Source organism: Macaca nemestrina, chromosome 1 (assembly GCF_043159975.1).
Source record: "Macaca nemestrina isolate mMacNem1 chromosome 1, mMacNem.hap1, whole genome shotgun sequence".
NCBI lineage: Eukaryota > Metazoa > Chordata > Mammalia > Primates > Cercopithecidae > Macaca > Macaca nemestrina.
Genome location: NC_092125.1, coordinates 1,656,246 through 1,678,741, shown reverse-complemented (window position 1 = coordinate 1,678,741; position 22,496 = coordinate 1,656,246). Strand labels below are relative to the sequence as shown.

Genomic DNA, 22,496 nt, shown 5'->3' with positions numbered 1-22,496 from the left:
AGATCTACTTTTAGTTCTTTAAGGAATCTTCACACTGTTTTCCATAGTGGTTCTACTAGTTTTTGTACTAGTTTACATTTCATGGAAAAACTTTCTATAGAAGAAAATGTAAACTACAGAGAAAAAAAAAAAATCCAAAATCACAGGAAAGAGATAGCAATCTACTTAATTCCTGGAATTGTTTGAAAAAGTCATGTAAAATTTGTGGAGATTTAAGTATATGGAGAAAAACACATATTCATTATAAGTAAAATAAGATTGTATTTCAGCTTCATCTTGTGTATACTTAGGAGTAATAGAAAAGACACAAATGGGGAGAGAAAAAAAGAAATACAGGAAGAGGAAAAGAGAAAAGAATCAGGAAATTGGAAGTTAAATAATTCCACACATACTTATTGAAGTCTATTTAAACAATGCTTAAAAACATATGGCCTCTTAGAATTACACTTTTAAAATGAACTTTGTCGCTATGGGATTTGGGGTATTATGACAGGAAGTGAGATGTTTGAAGACAGAGTTTTTGAGCTCTCTGGGTATTAACTCCTTAAGTGAAAGATGCTCTGAGTGCACAATAGACTTGTGCAGTGCTCTTTAATTGATGGAGATGCTACATCTCACGTCCTCATCGTCCACAGAGCCTCCAGATCCTGGCCAGGAGTCTCCTCAGAGCCCCCTTCACATCTTTATTTCTCAGGGTGTAGATGAAGGGATTGAGAGTGGGGGTGATTATGGAATAGAAGAGAGAAATAAATTTGCCCTGCTCTTGGGAGTAGCTGGAAGGGGGCTGAAGATACATGTAAATGGCAGGTAGGTAGAAGAGGGAGACGACCATCAGGTGGGAGGAACACGTCCCAAAGGCCTTGTGTCGTCCCTTGGAGGATTGGATCCTGAGCACTGCGCGGGCAATAAAGCCATAGGAGAGAAGGATGAGAGCCAGGGGCACCAACACGAAGAAGGCCACCAGCACAGCCAGCGTGGCATCATTCACAGCTGTGTCGGCACACGACAGCTTGATCATGGCCGGCACCTCGCAGAAAAAGTTGTTTAGCACCTGCCGCCCACAGAACGGCAATTGCACAGTCAGGACCACCTGCACGAAGGAGTTGCCGAAGCCACTGAGCCAGGCCAGAGCCACGAGCTGCTGACAGAGAGCACGGTGCATGAGAACGGCATAGTGCAGGGGCTCGCAGATGGCCACGTAGCGGTCCAGGGCCATGGCGGCCAGGAGGATGCACTCCGTGCATCCCAGCCAGTGGAAGACTGCATACTGCACAGTGCAGCCTCCGTAGCTGATGGTCTTCTGGGAACTGCCCATGTTGACCAGCATCTGAGGGACCGTAGTGGTGGTGTAGCAGAGGTCCAGGAAGGACAGGTGGCTGAGGAAGGTGTACATGGGACTGTGGAGTTGAGGATCCAGCTGGGATGCCAGGATGATGGCGACGTTCCCCAACATGGCCAGCATGTAGGACAGCAGGAGGACCACAAAGAGAGGGAGTTCCAGCCATGGCCTGTCAGACACACCCAGAAGGATGAAGGCTTTAGGGGGGTCCCCTGAGAAGCTCTGGTTGTCACTTTTCATGTTGTGGTATTTTCTGGCACCTGTGACAAATTGAGAAAATCAGAATGAATAATACCTGAGAAGAGGAACTGATCGCTTTCCTCCGCCTTGCATCCACTCTTCCTTCCCCAGGTGACAGCCTGTTTGATTCTCCTTACCTCTGTGGAGACGCTGGGATGTGGAGGGATCAGAACAAAGCGCCCCAGCAGCAGCCTGTGTGTCTTTGCTCTCCTTCCTACTCAGTGGCCTCAACTAAAGCCATTTAATCTCCCTGAACTTCTGCATCTGTGAAATGGGGAGAAATACCCGCTTCAATTGCCAAGACTTGGGGACGATAGAGACATTAAGTATGTGAGAAGAATACCTCATGAATGACAGTTGTGTTCCAGGTAGAGTGAAGCCTGCCACAGCTCCCATCACCGTCAGAATGTTCGATTTCTGTCTACATCCACATCGACAGGGAATTGTCCACCTTTTTAGGCTTTCCCATTTTGGGAGGTAGTGGTAGGAGGCAGGTGGGTGGTGATATAAAGCAAGCAGAAGGGCTTTGTGAGCATCTGGGGGCTGTATTGATAGAACCACCCCCCATCACCTGCTCACGCTTGCATCCGGCTCCCCGATTCATGCTGATCTCTGCTTTCAAGACCGCTCACGCACAGGCAGCCCTGTCACTCACACTGGTGGTAAAAGCAGCACAGTTCTAGGTCCTGTGAGTCTCTGGAGTGGAAGAGCCAAGTCATATGTTACTTCAGCCCCTGAATAGGTCATGGTAGTTAATGAGACCCCAGAGCATGGAATTTTGAGCACAGGGAGAAAGCTCTTGATTGGCATGAGAAAGGTAGTCCCTGGAACTGTCTACGGAAAGATCAGACTGCCCTCTACGGCTAGGTTTTATCTGATGGCTTGAGTGACATTCCAATTTCCTGCACAATTTCTTTGCCAAGCAGCTGTCACCACTCAGTGATAGAAAACAGCCAATTTGATTTCTGAAACCATTGCTGTTAGGAAGCAACTGGGTTGCCAGCTGCTGATTAGTGGCTCCTTTCGACTGCACCCTTGGCTTCTCACCTCCTACACTCGCTCCAGCATTGCACACCTTCCAGTTCCTGATGGGGATGATATGCTCCATGATAGGATTGAAAAATATTATTAATAAACAATAATTAATAATTTATTAATAAATCCTGCAAGCAGATAATTTATGAAGGATTTTTATTCTTGATGTGGTACCTTATGCATAGACTGTAAAACTAACAGAGATCTGCTCAGCTTAGATGTTGCAACAGGTGTTCCCCGCTGCCCCAGTTGATATTCTGAAGAACTCTACTGTTACTGGAAAACAACTCAAACTCCAGGGTTTCAGTGGAGGAATAAGTTCAAAATTTCCCTCCTGCTTCTCTAGTTTCAAAACTACACACGGTTTGTTAGAAAGTTCCCAATATTCTTGGAAACACTCAATTATTGTACTTCCTCCCAGATTCTATCAACAATACTTACGATATAAACTTCACAGAATGTGATCTTATCTCCAACGAGCTCAACATGCCAGCCAAAACAGTGAGCTGTGGCTGAGCAAAGTCAAGCTAGCACATGTTCAAGCCTAATTATTAAGAAGTAAAGGAATTAGGACATTTCTCCTTCTGAGATTTCTGATTCCAGAGTTTCTTTTCAGAGCCTAACCTGGGAGAAAAGGGAGAAGTTGTAGGGATAGTGAAGAAAGAAATGAGAGAATGAAGGAAGCAAGAAAGATAGAGGGGTAAATGTAGGCGGCAATTTATAAGAAAGACAAGTTATTTGCCACTCACGACGAGCCAGGTACTGTAATAATAACTTGATATTGCTTTAATATCTCAGCAAGGTCCATGTTTTCACCCCTAATTCACTGAGTGACTTGGGAGGATAGCTGGTCTACCTTAGTTACACAGCAGCAAATGGTAAAGCCAGGACTGAAAGCCAAATTCCTGCTCTTAACTACTATTCTCTCCAGAACTTTGCTTTAAAAAAAGAGCAGCTGGTGACATGGGAGCAGCAAGGGCAGTCGCCTAAACGACTGAGACAAAAGAAGATGCTGGGAAGGGGAGATGAGAGAGAGGAAGGTCACAGGAGAGAAAGCGGCTGGGATTACAGAGGAGAGGTTTTCTTGTAATTATAGTCCACTGTACATGTGCACACCTATGTACACACGTGCACACACCTGCATGCGCGTGCGCACGCACACGCACGTGCGCGCGCACACGCACACACACACACACACAGTTTCTCAACGGCAAAGCTGGATACTCCCCAGCCCTGCCCCTCATGCCCTGGATCTGATGCCCTTCTATTCAGGCCTTTCCACATGGAGCTTTTGTAGGTGTCTGGCCTCTGCGCTCCTTGACCTTCTTTCATCTTCCAAGTACAGGTGCCCCCCATGGCACAGCCTTGCTTCCCTGGATGGACACAATCATTCCCACAAATGTCGCCATCGCATTCAAACGGAATCCCTCCAGGCTGTTTCTACATCTGCCAGTTCCTCACTGACCTCTAACCCCCTTTTTGACATTGTGAACTGAGGCATCCCAAATTTCACCTGGCAGCCATCCTCCCAGACTCAAAGCAGCTCCTTCACCTTAATTCTGGCTGACTTCCCTTCAGTCACGGTGACGCCAAGTACTGAGGTTCTTTTAATCATGTTCTACTCCTCATTCACTCTAGTTCAACACCAAAGTTAAATAATTCAACACCCTTACAGTGCTGTGATCCCACCCATACAATGTTGCATTGTTGCAGGCACGCACCATCTGAATCCTCACCACTGCCATCCTGGGCAGAAACGCTCACCAGGACCCCTCTTGGAACTTGCTACCTGCCTCTCTGCAGGCAGCTTCAACCCCTCACTCACCCTCACACGAAGTCATCTTTCTGAAACTCAGGCCTTAAGAGCAAGGATACCTTTAGGTGTTTTAATTACCAAAAATATAAGAACCCATCGCTCAAGGAGTTACCTGCTGATTGTATCGTGTTCACACTGAATTCCTGTAGTTTCTTCTGAGAACCGTCATGTCCCTCTGCGTTGGCAGCCACCACATTGTATTTTAACAGCAGCACTTAGGCCACGGCTGCTGGCAGGCTAGTCTGTGAACCCGCGAGCTGTGATACACCCTTAGATATATATCGTTCCCTAGAGGATATATAATCCTTATGATTAATAGATCTATATTATCTATCTCTTATCCCTGACATTTGCTGCTGAGATCTCTGCTGACGCTTGACGGAACGCATTGTTACCTATTCCACCACACAAGATCTAAAATCAAATTCACAGCAGTGTGTGGAATTCCTAGAAAGCAGCTTATGAGATGGGCAAACAGAATTTTTTATGGATCATAGATTTTATTGCTTATTAGTCCAAAGGGTGTCTTTCTTCAACCCAGAATGCAGCCTTCCATCCCACAACTGGGATAGCCTGGTCCAGGCCCTGTTCAGCTGCAGAGGCCATCATTGGGATTACACTCAAGAGAGTCTTGGGGACGAGGCGTAATGATAGCAATGTTTTCCTGAACTGATAGTAACAGGGACTCTTCCATCACAAAAAGAGAAAGAGCCCCTTTCTCCTTATTTAAGAGCCGCTCTCTCCTTATTTGTTTGCCTTTGCCATCCTGGTTCAATGGCATGCTTTTTCTTAGACAGGAGTCTGACAAGTACAATTGAGATGTTAGCTGGCACAGGGGCTTGAGAGCACACAAGCCCAGCCTCAACTCCACCTCTTCATCTTTATTTTCAGTCTCACTCAGCAGCCTCTGCAACATAGTTAGTGTCCCTGGCATAGCCCTTTCTCATCCTGTGCCAGGGTCTGGGGAAGTGCACATCCTCCTGCTGGGAATAGCAGGAATGTCTTGGGAATCTTACCTCCTTCCCTTGCCTTCATGTCCCGCCTCTGGTTTCAGGACAGCCCAGTTTCTTTCCTGTAACTGTCCTCACTAATTTAACACTATTCATCGTCTTCTGTAGCTCCCACAGTACAAGGGGGTTTGAGGACCATGAATATCCCTATTGCCACAGCGGACCTGAGGTCTAATTTTTCATAACACTTTAATTTGAAAGATTAAACACATTCCTAGCATTGAGAGGAGAAGGGAAGTAAGTCAGCACTGAACAGGCACCCACCAGCTCTGTCTGTGCACCAGGCACCGCATATGTGCCCTCCCATATCCCGTTTCAATAACTATGGAAAACTCAGAGGTTCAGAAAGATTAAGAAGTTCACCTCGTTCAGGGACTGGGGTACGAGTCCACGGGGTAAGCTATTTAAACACCCAATGCTGGTTCGCACAGAGGGAAAGTTACTTTCTCGTAAGCCTCTGGATGTCACAATCTGTCACTCTCAAAAGTAACAAACAGTTTCCCTTTAAAAAAATTTATTTTATGTTTACTTAAAATAAATAGAGATGGGGTCTTGCTATTGCTCAGACTAGTCTCGAACTCCTAGACTCAAGTGATCCTCCCACCTTGACCTCCCAAAGTGCTGGGATTACAGGCGTGAGCCACCTCGCCCAGCCCAGTTTCCCTTTTGCATGCACGACTTTGTTAAACACCCTGTAAACCTGAAAAATATTAAAGACCTCGTCTAATGGAAAAATTTTAAATGTGCTGTTATCATTTGGTAATCATTTCCAATATGTTAATTTTTTACTTTTTAGGGAGATTGCAATTTCTTTTTTTTTTTTAATTATACTTTAAGTTCTGGGATACATGTGCAGAACGTGCAGGTTTGTTACACAGGTATACACGTGCCGTGGTAGTTTGCTGCATCATCAACCCGTCATCTACATTAGCTATTTCTCCTAACGCTCTCCCTCCCCTAGACCCCACCCCCCGACAGACCCCGGTGTGTGATGTTCCCCTCCCTGTGTCCATGTGTTCTCATTGATCAGCTCCCACTTATGAGTGAGAACATGAACATGTCTTACATATTATGTCATTCACAGCATAAATAATGCAATTAATTCACAAAAATGATTATTGATTTTGTTAGCAAATCTAAAAGCCTCATCCCTCAAATAGCTCCTTATTCCGGAGGGTACGTAGAGTCCTCAGCCTCATCAGTTATTCCTTCTAGTGCTGGGGAGGAGGGGAAGAGGAGGAGAAGGAGCTGGGGCCCAGCAGTGATGGCCTATGGGAGGGAGGATACGGCTGCACAGCCTTCAGCGCAGGGCTCAGGCAGGGTCGGCCCCTCTGCACATGCCTCCCCCCTACCACCGCCACACTTCTTCGCCTTTTTATGTGGTCTGACTTTTTCAGATTTTTCAATTTGAAGCTTGCTTTCTCGGGGACTGATACTATTCAGCTTTGAGTTCTCTTTTTCTCTCTTTCCATGGCCCTGCTCAGCTCAATACTGGCCTTGTGACTGCAATTCAGCATCCTCAAAAATAGGAGGAAGCAGAGGAAGGGGCTCAGGGTCCCCATACACTGTGTGCAACGTCCGCTGTTCCGATGAGTGTCAGAGAGCATGCCTACCTACAGGCAGAGCATCCTGTTCTGCTCCCGGCTCCCTTTTCTAGATAAAACGACCCAACACAATTTTACACTTGCTGCTGAATGCGTGGTCATTGTTCATCGACTCATCCATCCTCCACCTCATGTGCCCGTGGTCTCCAGCATAGACCAGTGTTAATACTGCCGCAGCCTGCACCTCCGCTGCACTGTACAGATTTTAGCTTGACTAGAGCTGAGGATGAATCATTTACCTCCAGGGTGCCTGGCTCCTACAGAAGACTTGGTTTAGGACTGAAGGCTATATTGCAGCCTGTACTGGCCTTAGTTGCAGAGGGATATTTAAGGATGGACTTACTAGAAATGCTCTTCATATTCCAGGAAGACACAGCTCATTTTCTCTGATGGGCCACTGTGGCCTTGCCATTTACTGGAACCCCGCCCTCTGAGCAAGTCTGAGAGATTATTCTCAGTCTAGAAGGAGTCTGCTGTCCGTTGCAACAGCCTTGCTGGGGAGACTCAGGCTTTTCTGGACTCTCCCTTGGCAGTGTGTGAGGTCCGTGGATCTGCCCTAACCTTGGTCCCCCAGAGTGTCTATAGATACCTTGACATGCTGGAGGTTACTTCCGAGGATAAAGCTTTCAGGCAATACACCGTGCCCCTGTCACGTTCCCTGTTCATTTCAAAATTATCCCTCAGGTTTAACTTGATCTCATCCTCTTCACTGTTTTCTATAAGGGCCCTGCTCGTTCTCCCCAGACTTGCTCTCCTCTGGCTGTGAAATTATCCTTAACCCTGATGTTTTACTTAATTAGTGTCTAAGGAGTTAGCTGATAATTGAGGTGGTGTGAGAGCTTGGAGTTCTTGCAATTAATGGCAAATCCCAGAAGACCAGAAAACCAGAGAAAATGGATCAATAATGGGGAATGAGAACTCTCTCTGTGTGTGTGTGTGTGTGTGTGTGTGTGTGTGTGTGTGTGTTGAACTCTTTCGGGTTGGTGCATGGTGGGGCGATTACTGTAACATCAGAGTGGAGTAGTAACTAGAGTGTGTGATTCAGTTAAAGCATGAGACCTGAACTGGCTTCAGCACCAGGCTCTGTCCTCATGCTGTGTGTCTTTGAGCAGGTTACCTAAACTATCTGTGCCTCACTTATGTCATCTAAAAAATACAAGAAACATTAGTATTGTTTTGCACAGTCTGTTACAAGGGTGGAATGAATTGGTACTGGTAAAGCACTCAGAACAATGAGTGGCACAGAGTAATACATGTTGAGGGGTTTTTGTTGTTCTTGTTGACATATTGTCTCAGCACCCTGTTCTATTTTTCACATGGTGGGGATATAAAAGTCATAAGAGAGCCCGCAAGAAGTAGTGCAAATTTTATTTTATTTATTTTTTTATTTTCTTATTTGTATAAATTTAAGGGCTACTGGTGCAATTTTGTTACACGGATATATTGTGCAGTGGTGAAATCTGGGCATTTAGTGTAACTATCACCCGAATAATGTACGTTTTACCCCACGTAATTTCTCCTCCCCCACCCCCTGACACCCTCCTACCCTCCGTGGTCTCCAGGGTCTCTTACTCCATCCTATGCATCCCTGTGGACACATCATTTCGCTCCCACTTGTAACTGAGAACATGTGGTATTTGACTTTCTGTTTCTCCGTGGTTTGGCTTAAGATAGTGGCCTCCAGTTCCATCCACATTGCAGCAAAGACATGACTTCATTTTTTTATGGCTGAATAGAATTCTTATAGTGCAAATTTTAATTCATGCGCAATAATTCATGTGATTAAATGCTGCTACAAGAACCACTGTGAATAGCAGCACCTTGGTGCAGTTACTCTCCCTCTCTAGGTTTTGACTTGTTCATCTTTTCTCTCTAGCTTTAGATGTCTAAGTGGACATGCTTAGGGTGAGTCATGGCCATGAGTTAGGGCTCTATTTTTACCTTCTGGGGATGGAGGGAGGAGAGAGAATATGTATCAGAGGAAGATAGTGCGACTGTGCTTTGGCGATGAAGTGGGAGCTGTCCCTAATTCTAAGCATGCTCTGTTGTACTCTCTCCCACGGAGAGCCAGATGAGGCACCAGGGACGTCTTAGACACTGTATTTTTTTCTTTTTTTTTGAGACAGAGTTTCGCTCTTGTCCCCCAGGCTGGAGTACAGTGGTGCAATCTTGGCTCACTGCAACCTCCACCTCCCAGGTTCAAGTGATTCTCCTGCCTCAGCCTCCCGAGTCTATGGGATTACAGGCGCCCGCCACCACTCCCGGCTAATTTTTTGTGTTTTTAGTAGAGACAAGGTTTCACCATGTTGGCCAGGCTGGTCTTGAACTCCTGGCCTCAGGTGATCTGCCTGCCTTGGCCTCCCAAAGTGCTGGGATTACAGGCGTGAGCCACCATGCCCAGCCTTAAACACTGTCTTGTTATCCAGCTGGGATAATTTCCAGAGGTGGAGAGGCTTACATATCTGTGCATTTGGGGGAAGAAGGGTGGAATAGGCAGTTTTGTGCTGAGAAAACCAAGATGCAATTGTAGTTGGAAACTCTTATGACTGAGACTGGCACAGGGTCCCACTGGAATTGTGCTAATTGTCATCTTGATCATCTTTCTTCAAATATCTGTTCTCCCACTCTTATTGTTGGCACCCCCTTTTACTCCATGCAGCAAGGTACTCTGTGATGTGATTATATTTTCCAGGCTTTCTAACAGATAGGGGAAGCTAATGAGATAAAATTACTGGGAAAGCTTGGAAAAATATTAGCCAATCCTCCTTTCTCTATTTTTGTGCATGGAATGTAGTCTTGATGGCTAGAGCCCTAGCAGCCATATTTGATCTTAAAGCAATCTTAAAGAAGAAAGGCACATACTAAGAACAGTGGAACAGGCCAGCCACAGTGGCTCACACCTGTAATCCCAGCACTTTGGGAGGCTGAGGCGAGCGGATCACCTAAGGTTGGGAGTTTGAGACCGGCCTCACCAACATGAAGAAACCCCGTCTCTACTAAAAATACAAAAAATTAGCCAGGCGTGGTGGTGCATGCCTGTAACCCCAGCTACTCAGGAGCCTGAGGCAGGAGAATCGCTTGAACCTGGGAGGTGGAGGTAGCAGTGAGCTGAAATTATGCCATTGCACTCCAGCCTGGGCAACAAGAGCGAAACTCCATCTCAAAAAAGGAAGAAAGGAAAAAAGGAAGAAAGGAAGAAAGGAAGAAAGGAAGAAAGGAAGAAAGAAAGAAAGAAAGAAAGAAAGAAAGAAAGAAAGAAAGAAAGAAAGAAAGGAACATTGAGAAGGAGCCAGCGTACTTGATATTTGATGGTCACATAGGTGCCGTGAACTGTTGGCTTCCAGTTTCTTTGACATAAAAGTAATAAGCTTTCGTCTTATTCACAGCACTGATCTGGGTTTTATGTCTTAGGAAACTAAACTCAATTCTGGCAGTGATTTCAGGAAGATTTTCCGAGATTTCTTTTGTAATATTATTGTGTTATAAGATATAATAAAGCACAGATATTAGTAATTCCAACCTCTAGAAGAATGTGATCTAACGCAGTCTGTGTTGATATCAATGTCACGGATTAACAACTGAAAAACAAATGGATACATTTAATGATCAAATAGATGATGACAAATACTTAATGCAACTGCAGTCAGAAGAGATTGAAGATGAAAGGCAGCCAGGAGTCAAAAACTGTTTTATAATTCCAGGCATTCTAGAATGAGAAAAGAGAAGAGTTGCTCTGCTTGGTGTGAACTGCAGGGTTCCGTGTGGAGAGGGCAGGCGTGATATGGATTGCCTGTATTTCTAGAATTGCATGTTATTTCAGCTGTGGTTAGGATTTGAGTACAGAAAAGAAAGAATCATACTAATATCCACAAGGAATATATTTAGGCTGATATTTATTTAACATGAGTCCAATAGATGGAAGTGGTGAAAAATGGGCGTTTGCAGCCAAATGAACTGGATTCAAATCCCGGGCCTCATGTGTTAAGCTTGGGACCTTAAATGAGTTGCATTAAGTCTTCTGAGGCTCAGTTTCCTTTACTGGTACAATAGCAATAATAATTTCTGACCACTGCATTGATAAAAGAATAATGAAATAACATATGCAAATATATTAGTACAGTTCCTGGTACAAAACTTAGTAAGTGGCAGTCCACACTTTCCTTCTTGCTTTCTTTCCTTCCATTCACCCATCGACAAATATTTAAGACATTCTTTTTTTGTTTTTGAAATGGAGTCTTGCTCTGTTTCCCAGGCTGGAGTGCAGTGGCGTGATCTCGGCTTACTACAACCTCTGCCTCCCAGGTTCAAACGATTCTCCTGCCTCAGCCTCCCAAGTAGCTAGGATTACAGGCGCCCGCCACCACGCCTGGCTAATTTCTGTATTTTTAGTAGAGATGGGGTTTCACCATGTTGGTCAGGTTGGACTTGAACCCCTGACCTCATGATCCGCCCTCCTTAGCCTCCCAAAGTGCTTACACGTGTGAGCCACCGTGTCCGGCCAAGAAATTCTTATGATGTGCCATGTGCTGTGACTAATGGTGAGATGTAGTGTAAATGGAATTATTTGTGCCCTTAAGGAAACTTTGGAGTGATAGGAGTGTTTTACTAATTGTTTGGAATGGTAGTTGCATGACTGCTTACACTTAGCAAAACTCATCAAACTGAGTATTAAAATGAATAAATTTTGTTATATGCAAATTATATCTGAATAAAGCGATAAGAAAGTATTTGGGCCCATGTGGAGCTACCAGAATGGTGTAGAAAAAGAGACATTAAGCAAATCGTCGCATAACTATGAAGTATAGCTGTGAGAAAGATTAAGAAGGAAAAGGACGGACAACAAAGAATGCCTCAGAAAGGACCTATTCCTGGCTGGGAGAGGTGGAGGGCCAAGAACAGTTCCTTCTGGATGGGACATTCAACCTGATCATCATTATCGTCATCAAGTTTAATGACTTCTGAGATGTGCACTGGTGAATACTAATCAGGATGAAACACAGTCACACCTCTGAGCTGTATCCGTGCTAAACCCGTGAGGATGTTAGAACTGACCCACCTGCAGTAACAGAGTTTTCTTGCCTTGCAGTATCCTCAGACTGCTCTGATAGACAGCAATGTCCATAGCATCCATGCCACGTAATTTACTGATTGATATAATAATGTCTTCACTAGATTTATGGGCAAGACCTTTGTTCAGAAATAAATAAAGAAGATCAGACCAGAATTAAGTATCACCTATGATTTTTGCCTCTTTGGCATCTAATCAATTGAAATGAAAAATAACCCAGGCATCTTTCTAAGATCCCACAGTTTGATTTTTGATTTAATAAAAATCACATAAGTAACAAAGTCATCGATGTTGTAACTAGTTTCAGGCTATGTAATGGCAGTCACTCTGGGTGCAAATCAGTGGCTATGACTTCATTTCTGCAAGGTATTGTAGATACAAACGTGTGGTTAGCTACAAATGAAAGGAAAATGAAGGACTGCTTCAGCAGGAAAGCATTGCAAAATTAGATTTCATGTATAAGGACTACATTTTCAGATTAACCAGACAGGAAAAACCATGTTGGAAAAAAAATGAAGTCTTATAATGTAAGATCTGGGAATTAAGAAATATTAAGTAAAGTAAGATTTAAAAAACAATATTTAAAGTAAGATTTAAAAAACAATATTTTTTTAAACAGGAAAAGAAAATGAGAATAGGAGGAATGGTAAAGGAGGAAATAGAAAGATTAAATAGTACCCTTTGTGAGAGACGTAGTGTGACAGATAACTTACCACAACAAATTTTAATTTGTATTTGTGAAACATTATACTTTAAAAAGCATTTCAGGTCATGTGAGAGTACGGCTCTGAATTATAAACTTCAGTAACTCTTCCTATTTGCTGACAGATTATAACTAGTGAGATTTTTCCAAAATAATTAATTTATAATTACCTCCAAATAGTTTCTATAATTATTAAATAAATCTGACAGAGTCCAGGGCTAATACACGATGTAGAAAGACAGTAAAATGCTTTATGTGAGTCTAGAAGAAAATGTAAATAATAGTCTTCTTACTAGCGTTAGGATGCATTATCACTGTACCACAGTTTGTCACTTTTCATACTTAAAAATGAGTTAAATAAGGTATTAAGTTAAAATTAAAAATTCTAGTTCGACAAATGGGTGGGAAGAGCTTTACATGAAAAGCTTTATTCTTTTTTTAAAAAATAAATTTTGTGCATGCTTAAGGCATACCACATGATATTATGGGATGCATATAGAGGTAGTAAAATGGTTACTATGGTGAAACAATTACCATAGCCATCACCTCATAGCTATCTGTGCCAGCTGATGGCAAGAGGAGAAAAGCAACTGTAATCTACTCAGCAAAAATTCTGAGTCTAATATGCTTTATTAACTCTGGTCCTTAAGTTAAGCTGTACATTAGATCTTCCAACTTGTCCATTCTGCATATCTGCTACTTTGTATCCTTTCATCTACCTTTCTCCATTGCCTGAACCCCAACCACTGTTTTATTCTCTCAATCTGTATATTTGACCTTTTTTTCAGATTCCATATATAAGTGAGATCATGCAATATTTTTCTTTTTCTGTCTGGCTTATTTCACTTAGCATAATATCCTCCAGGTCTATTCAAATTATGGGTAAATGGCAGCATTTCCTTCTTTTTTTTTTTTTTTGGAGGGTGGTGAATACAGAGGATTTTATTGTTGATGAAAGTGGCTTTCAGTGGGAAGGGGAGCTGGAAAGGGTATGGAGTGGGAAAGTGGTCATCCCCTGGACTCTGGGTGTCCCCGGCCAGGCTCTTCTCTGAAGTCCCACTGTCAAGCCATCCCTCTGAAGTCAAGCTGCTTCTCTGACATCTGGCTGCTTCTTCTCTTCTCTTCTCTTCTTTTCTGCCGTTCCTCTGCCAGTGGAGCCTGGGGTTTTTATGGGTACAGAATGGGCGGGCCAGGGGGCTTTGAGAAAAGGCAACATTTGAGCAGAAAAATGGGGATGTTATCACTTTGGGCCATGGTTCTAGGCTTGAGGGTGGGGCTTCACCAGGGACCCCACCCTTTTCTGCCTAGAATTTCTCTGCCTCCTGTCCCTATCAAAACCATAGTGTAAGGGAGCATATCAGTGGTTAATCTGAAGCCAGAAGTGTGGAGAGAGGCATTTCCTTCTTTTTAAGGCAGTGAGATGCTTATGTCTATCTAGCTGTCTAGCTGGCCAGCTCACAGTCTGTCTATTCCTTCATTGACAGACGCTTAGGTTGTCTTCATTCCTTGGCTATTGTGAATAATGCTGCAATGAACATGGGAGAGCAGAAGTCTTTATGAGGTGGTTACTTAATTTTCTTTAGGTATACACCCACACGAGGAATTGCTGGATCATACAGGAGTTTTGTTTTTAACTTCTTTAGGAATCTCCAAACTGTGGTCCATAATGGCTGCACCAATCCACATTCCCACCCACAGTGTACAAGCTCCCCCTTTCCACATTCTCATCAACACTTCTTATCTCTTGCCTTTTTGACGATAGCAATCCTAACAGATGTGAAGTATTATCTCACAGTAGTTTTGATTTGCATTTCCCTGATGACTAGTGACATTGGGCACCTTTTCATATACCTATTGGTCATTTATATGTCTTCTTTGGTAAAGTATCTATTCAGGTCTTTTACCCATTTTTCATTGAGTTATATATTCTCTTAGTTTTGAGTTGTAAGAGTTCTTTATAAATGTTGGGTGTTTACCCCTTATCAGATATTTTTTTCCAATCCATAGGTTACTTTTTCATTTTGTTAATTGTATCCTTTGCTATGCAGAATCTTTGTCGTTTGAAGCTCTATTACTATTATACTTTGTTCTATGGTGTTTATGAACTAGGGCTTTGCAGAAATGGAAGAAGTGGTAAACCGGTGAAAAATGCTGTCCAAGCGTCAAAAGTCCTTTGAGCAAAATCAGGGGCTCTCCAGATTTCTAGACTTGCCTTTCTCTCTCTTTGCTCAAGAACTGTTTCTCTGGAACACTCTGTCCTCCTCAGCCCTGAAAACAAATATATACTAGTGTTCTTCAATACAGTTCTCCATGCTTATAGAATTATATACATATGTGCAAATAAAATATGTGTTCCTTTATATGACAAATTATATCATATAATATAAACGTAAATTATATGCATAAAAGTTTAACTTTTCTCTATTTCTCATCTCTCTACAGTATTTACTTTAGAGTTGTCATTCAGACTTTAGAAAGACATCACAGGAATGCATATTTAACAGTTATTTAATAAAAAAGAAATTCAGTGGATTTTCAGATAAAAAGTAAATTTTATAATTAAATTATATGTTACAAATCAAGGGCCAATAGCAGCTGTGAATGCATATTACCTGTTTCACAAAAGAGTTATTTCTTGTGCTGAAAAGCTGGTCAAAGGTGAACATACTAATACGTAAGTTTGGACCTTATTATTAATTATTTGCCAATTAAGAATGAGATTTACAAACGCCTTTTGTTGAGAAAGAGATTTCTTCCAGGATCCTCAGTACCAGGGTTTATTGAAAAGTACTCTGTTGCACAGCAAGGTGTCTATAGTTAAGAATAATATATTGTATATTTCTGATCGGGTGTGGTGGCTCACACCTGTAATCCCAGCACTTTGGGAGGCTGAGGCAGGTGGATTGCTGGAGCTCAGGAGTTCGATACCAGCCTGGGCAACATGGTGAGACCTGCCCTGCAACTCCCATCTCTATTTAAGAGAGAGAGTAAGAACAGTAATATATTGCATATTTCAAAAAAAAAAAAGCTAAAAGAGGGGATTTTAAATGTTCTCATCTCAAGAAATAATAAACCTTTGAGGTGATGGATAGGCTAACTGAATCACTCCACAATATATACACATATATTGAAATATTGCATTGTAATTCATAAATATGTACAGTTATTATTTGTCAATTAAAAATAAAATAGAACTTAAAAAAGTTACAGTATTTAGCTTAAAAAATAAGTGATATAAATTATATGCTACATTGTGTATTAAATTAATCATAAATATTATATTATATATAATGTATATTATATTATGCATTATATTATATATTATATGGCATATGTTAGTCAGCATGCAAAGAAATGGGTAATATCATGTAGTTTTCATGTACTTTGCTTTATTACTGTGGGAAATGGAGGGAAATCCCTTTACGTGGGCTGGGTAAGATCATACTCATCTTTTTTTTTTTTGTTTTTGGAGTCTTGCTCAGTCGCCCAGGCTGGAGAGCAGTGGCCTGATCTGGGCTCACTGCAAGCTCCGCCCCCCAGGTTCAGGCAATTCTTCTGCCTCAGCCTCCCGAGTAGTTGGGATTACAGGCCCCGCCACCATGCTCAGCTAATTTTTGTATTTTTAGTAGAGACAGGGTTTCGTCATGTTGGTCAGGCTGGTCTTGAACCCCTGACCTCAGGTGATCCACCCACCTAGGCCTCCCAAAGTGCTAGGATTACAGGTGTGAGCCACCACGCCCGGGCCGTACTCATCTTTTATAGTGGCAGGATCCTTTCCTCCCCAAGCTATGCAGTGGTGAAATCCTAGTGAATTTTCTTGACATGGCAGTGATTTCAGTGTGAAATGAGCTGCCATTTCATATCTTCATGGTGTTGCTGGTTTTACTCAGGGCTCTTTGGTTACTCTGCAATTCCAATTATCTGATTCTGTTGAAATCCTGTGTGTTGCTGCCTCTGCCGCCCCTTCTTCCTCATTCTGCCCTGGGGAATATGTCAGATATTCAAGGCACACAGTACTGGCAAGACTCGCTTACTAAAAACCCATTTCCACCTCCACTCAAGTTTTAAGATCAGAAACGAGGTGGCTACTATCCTCTGTTATCTTTCATTCTAAAGTAAAATAATTTCTGAAATTCCCAAATGCTGCAGGAGAAGTATTACAAGGAAACCGAAATCACGTTTGAGAGATACTGTAGACGATTTGCTTCAACTTTCACGGGTTACTTCTTCCCCCCTCCCTCTTCACAATAACTTTTCTTCCACTTCACAGTAAAAAAGTGTTCCTTTAACCCTTCCTGAAGACGACTAAGAAGCACTGCTCTATGGCCCAAAATCCTCATTAAAGGGATACTTAAAAAAAAAAAAGTATCATTTATGGCAGAGAGAGCACTGCGAGAGCTTAGGTAGGAACTGCTGGAGGCAGCATCACCTGACGCCCACCAGGGGGCGAGCACGCTGCGGCGCCGGGGCCCCTCATCCATCCCGGGTATTGGTTTCCTTTTTCCTCCTTCTCATCTCTCTGTTAATACCTATCCTAGAGTTAGAATGCAGGCTTGAAAAAAAGTCACGGGGATGCATTTGTTTATTTGTGTAAATTACTAGGGATGTAAGTGCACCTTTGAGACGTGGCTAGACTGCTCGTGGTGAACGAGGGCGTTTAGGTAATCATCACCTGAAGAGTATGCACCACACTCGGCAATTTCCCATCCCTCACCCCTCCCACTCTTACACCCTTCCGAGGCTCCAGTGCCTATTATTCCACACTCTGTGTCCATGTGTACACAGGCTTTGGCTCCCACATGGAAGTGTTTAACACGCTTATTTAATTAAGAGTCGACAGAGGCCTTTTCAGGTGAAAAGTAAGTCTGGTTGGCCTGACTGGTTTGAAAATGAGGACTGGGTTTGCTAGCGAGGATAAAGGGGAGGAATTTTCCAAAAATGAAATATACCTTTTAAATGCTCTTTCCTCTCTTGGAATATTCTCCCCACTTCCTCTCTCATCCAGGACATTTCACTGCATTCTATAAGGCTCAGTTCAGTGTTATCTGCTCACGCCAGTGTGAGACTAAGAATCAGTGAGTGGAAGAATCTGCCTTATAGTCCCATTCTGCTTATTCCATTGTGTGCACCATTAGAATTTGGGGACTCGAAGAAACTGAGAGCTTCACTGGGCTCTCCAAACCTGGGAACCACGTTTTCTCTGTAAGGAGACCTGTCTTTACTCCCATCACTCTGTTGAAGTCCTAGTGTCTTTTGTGCATAATTGGTTTAGGGATCACAGTACTTGCAACAGGAAATTCTAGAGTAATTCTTTCAACCACCTTTTGTTAAACCTTTGGCTTTGTGGTAGATTTTAAGACTGGGGTCAGTGGTGATAGAACTGACCAAAATTAACTAATTAATGATGTTGGATTGCTGTAGAATGACTGTATTAATTTCATGTGGGGGCATTCTAAGAACTCCAAGTGTGTGGAAGTGAAGCTGCAAGTTTCCATAAGGAAGGTATTTCTGTAAAGATTGTAGAAACCTAAAATAACCTAATTTCTTTTAAACACATATGTATACACACATGCCAAATTACAGGGCATTGCAGAGCACCTTAGTATCTGTTGTTTTTTATTTTTTAAACTTAGAGACAGGGTCTCATTTTGTTACCCAGGCTGGAGTGAGGTGGCGTGATCATAGCTCAGTGCAGCCTTAAATTCCTGAGCTCAAGAGATTCTCCAACCTCTGCCTCCCAACCAGCTGGGACTATAGGCACACAGTACGATGTCCAGCTAACCTGTTGGTTATTTATACCCTGGGTGATCTGTTGCACAGGTGCACCTGTTCTCTCACTTATTTTTCGTGGCTTCACAATGTACTGCTCAATTCCCAGAGGTTTACTTTAAGCCTTCATGTATTACCTCTTGAGACTCCCTTTCATTCCCAGTGGTTTTGAATTGCCTCTGTGGATGGGAAGCCAAATGCCCTCATCTCAGAATATAGCAGGCTGCAAGTTCCAACCACAGGGAAATGAGGTGTCTTCAGTCCATGTGTAGGGAGTGTCTTAGTTTGCTTGGGCTGTCTTAAAATAAATACTGCACACTGAGTGGCTCAGACACCAGACATTTATTCTCTACAGTTCCAGAGTCCGGGAAATCCAAAATCAAGGTCCTGGAAGATTCAGTTTCTGGTGAGGCTCCTTACAGATGACTGGTTTCTTGCCTCTGTGTGTGTGTGTGTGTGCACGCGCGTGTATATGAGAGACAGAGAGAGAGACACACACAGAGAGAGAGAGAGAGAGAGAGAGAGAGAGAGAGAGAGATCATCTTTCGCATTTCTCTTCTTGTAAAGGCCCTAATCCCATCATGAGGACTTTACTTTCATGACCTAATTACCTCCTAAGAGTCCCACCTCCAAATGCCATCACATTGGGGGTCAAGGCTTCAACATATGAATTCTGGGAGAAGCTAAATATTAAATTCATAGCAGGAAGCCACAGCAAGTCTCTCCATCATATTGGAGATAAATGAAGACACACTCTGAGAATCATTTGAGAAAAGTCACTCAATGGCTGAGATGAGTCATGAGGATATATGATCTACTTTCATTACTATTTATAAACATGCTTCTGTTATCAAGCCAAGCAAAGTGTCCTTCTTTGTACCTAGAATGTAACCAAGGAAAGCTAGAAAATGAACCACCAGCTTTTTTTTTTTGTTTTTTTTTTTTTTTTGTTTTTTTTTACAATGGCAGAATAGCAAACAATGGAATGGATCTAAGGAGTCCAAAGGCAGAGTTTTATCATCCAGGGAAGGGAAGCCCTGCACTCTTATCACATAACAGAAACATTCTCACAGTGGAGATGGATGTAGCTGGATGAATAAAGCTCTCACAGTTGGTGAGACACATCAAGCCACTGCTGCTTTTGGTTTTTGATTCCTTGTGGACCACAGACGTTTGGCATTTCGGGGAGATTTGGTAGGGTAGAGAATGCATTGGCTTGCTGACGGAAGGACTACACTCTTATCTTCTATCACCTTTTCCAATCACTTCTCTTCTATAAAGCTGCTTTCTTGTGGGTTTTTATAAAGTGTTGCACAGACTCTGAGCATATGCATTAGTGGTTTATACTCAAGATGGAAGTGCATTCCTAACAATCTTCTGCCCCAGTCTGAGCGGCCGGTTGGCTCTACTCTTTGATATCTCCCTTTGTAAATCAATGCTCACTGGTTCAAAACATCTTTTCTCAGAAGTAAACCTCTCTTCTTGTCAGAGATCTCGCTAGTGTACCCTCTGGCACTCTATTGTTCAATTTCTCATGAAGGATCCTGGGCCCTTAATGTTTTCTCTCTCTTTTGGAAAACAAGTTAGTGTTAATAATCTGACAATAAAATTGTTTACAGCAAGATTTTTCTGAACCCTTTCCACACAGAAAATTTCAAAAGTTACAACAAGTAGAACATGTCAAATGTTCAAACTTTCTGAGAAAAAAGTATACTTGCTTTCTCTTTGAAGTTATAACGATAAGAGAGGAACCTGCCCATCAAATTTAGTCCAAATGAACTATAGAGCTCTGATTTGATACCACCCGACTGTCTTCTCTGCCTTAGGAAATGTTAGCGAGGGATCAGATGTTCAGAACCATGCCCACTTTGAAGCAGATGCCTCATTATGAGCGAAGCATTTGTCTTCATCTCAACAATGTTGGGCTGGGAAGTCAATTTCTGTTTAGATACATGGAAAAAGGAAGGCATTTCATTTAGCTGGGCATCATGGTGCCCACTTGTGGTCTCAACTACTTGGGAAACTGAGGCAGGGAGCCTGAAGCAGGAGGATGACTTGAGGCCAGGAGTTCAAGACCAGCTGGGCAACATAGTGAGACCCTGCCTGTGCAAAATAAAAAAGTTAGCCAGTTGTGGTAGCATGCACCTGTAGTCCCAGCTACTTGAGAACCTGAGGTGGGAGGATTGCTTGAACCCTGGAGGTCAAGGCTGCAGTGAACCATGATCCTGCCACTGCACTCCAGTCTGGGTGCCAGAGTGAGATCTTGTCTCAAAACAAACAAACAATAAAAAACAAACAAACAAACAAATACAAAATGCACACACACAAAATAAAAACCAAAAAGGCAAGTCATAGACTCTAAAGGATAACCAGCTTTAAACTTAAATTAAATTAAATTTTTTGAGCCCAGGAGGAGTTCAAGGATGCAGTAAGCTATGATTGTGCTACTGTACTCCAGCCTGGGTTACAGAGCCAAATCCTTTCTCTTAAAAAACAAACAAATAAAAAAGAGCAAAAGGGGGGCATTTCATAAAGGAGAGGCTTGGACCTAGTTTTTGATCGTATCTACTTTTAAATAATATTACGAGTAGGGAATAAATGGATAGTATATATATTTTTTGCTGTAAGTTTCTGGTTAAATTCCCCTCTATTTGTTATGAGAGATCAAAAGTAGTTATCTTCCAGCCCAGGCACAGTGGCTCATGACTGTAATACCAGTATTTTGGGAGGCCAAGCTGGGAAGATTGCCTGAGTTTGAGACCAGCCTGGGCAATACAGGAGGACCCTGTCTCTATAAAAAAGAATTTAGGCCGGGCTCAGTGGCTCACGCCTGTAATCCCAGCACTCTGGGAGGCTGACGTGGGTGGATCACCTGAGGTCAGGAGTTCAGGACCATTCTGACCAACATGGCAAAACCCCGTCTCTACTAAAAATACAAAAATTAGCCAGGTTTGGTGGTAGGTGCCTGTAATCCCAACTACTCGGGAGGCTGAGGCAGGAAAATCACTTGAACCCAGGAGGCAGAGGTTGTAGTGAGCCGAGATGGTGCCATTGCACTCCAACCTGGGTGACAGAGCGAGACCCCATGTCAAAAAAAAAAAAAAAAAAAGATTTTAAAAATACATACTTTAAAAAGTAGGCATCATTCAGAAAAGGGAGTCTCCTATGGCTTTGGCAAGTGGCGAAAACAAATTCGACAAGGACATTATGTGCTTCTGGAGTCCAAATAAATTGGGATCCCCTTTGTACTCTATTAATCCTTAGTTTAAATCTCTGTTCAATCACTGTTCCGTGTCTTATGTCTTAGGCATTTAGAGCTTACTATTTAGTGATCAGTATACAATGGAAGAAGGCTGTCTAATCTCTAGAAGCATACAATGAAACAGAGAAATTAGACGAAGGCAGATGATGGCTCATAAATATATAAAATAAGATATATCGAATCAAATTTGTCATAAATTAGTTGAAAGAAGTAAATCTGTTATGGTGAGGCTGAAATTATTATCTCATAAATGAATGAGATGGATTGTGAGGACATGGATGAAGTAAGAATGGAATAAATTGTAGGGTGACAAGGTGTTGGAGGAAGGAGGGAGGGCATGAGTTGCTTGGAAACAGGAGAGGTTAGAATGAGTAGTTGAGTAGGACACATATAAATCCAGTAAGTCTTATTTAGAAATCTTCTTGGGACCTATTCAAGTGTTCTAGCAAATTTACTTGAGAGCATGTGGTAAAAGGGAGAAGTTACAGGAAGAGATTTGAAAAGATGGTGGTGTTCACCTTCGCATAGATGGATGGACCATGCTGCCCATTGTGTCCACTGAAAAGGAAGACATTTGGGAAGGGTCAAGAGAAGCACAATGGCTCTATTTGGGATTTCAGAAGATAGCACTTTCTAGTCAAAAGAGCTTC

General features: G+C 42.6%; 1 protein-coding gene and 1 long non-coding RNA gene across 6 annotated transcripts in view; both read right to left on the bottom strand.

Annotated features, from left to right (window-relative positions):
- Positions 1-329: 329 nt before the first annotated feature.
- LOC105474734 (olfactory receptor family 2 subfamily B member 11) lies at positions 330-2,730 on the bottom strand. The gene is made up of 2 exons (XM_011729561.3): positions 1,717-2,730; positions 330-1,599 (listed from the first exon to the last, which is right to left on the bottom strand). Exon 2 carries the CDS (start codon positions 1,577-1,579, stop codon positions 623-625), a length of 957 nt encoding a protein of 318 aa, XP_011727863.1. The 5' UTR covers positions 1,580-1,599; positions 1,717-2,730; the 3' UTR covers positions 330-622.
- Positions 2,731-10,756: 8,026 nt separating this feature from the next.
- LOC139357181 (uncharacterized) overlaps positions 10,757-22,496 on the bottom strand; it is a 57,641-nt gene continuing 45,901 nt past the window's right edge. For all 5 annotated transcript variants that reach the window (XR_011609965.1, XR_011609962.1, XR_011609960.1 and 2 more), the window contains 3 exons: positions 15,028-15,083; positions 12,101-12,231; positions 10,757-11,113 (listed from right to left, as the gene is read on the bottom strand). This is a non-coding gene — a long non-coding RNA (uncharacterized lncRNA). The remainder of the gene's footprint in view (positions 11,114-12,100; positions 12,232-15,027; positions 15,084-22,496) is intronic.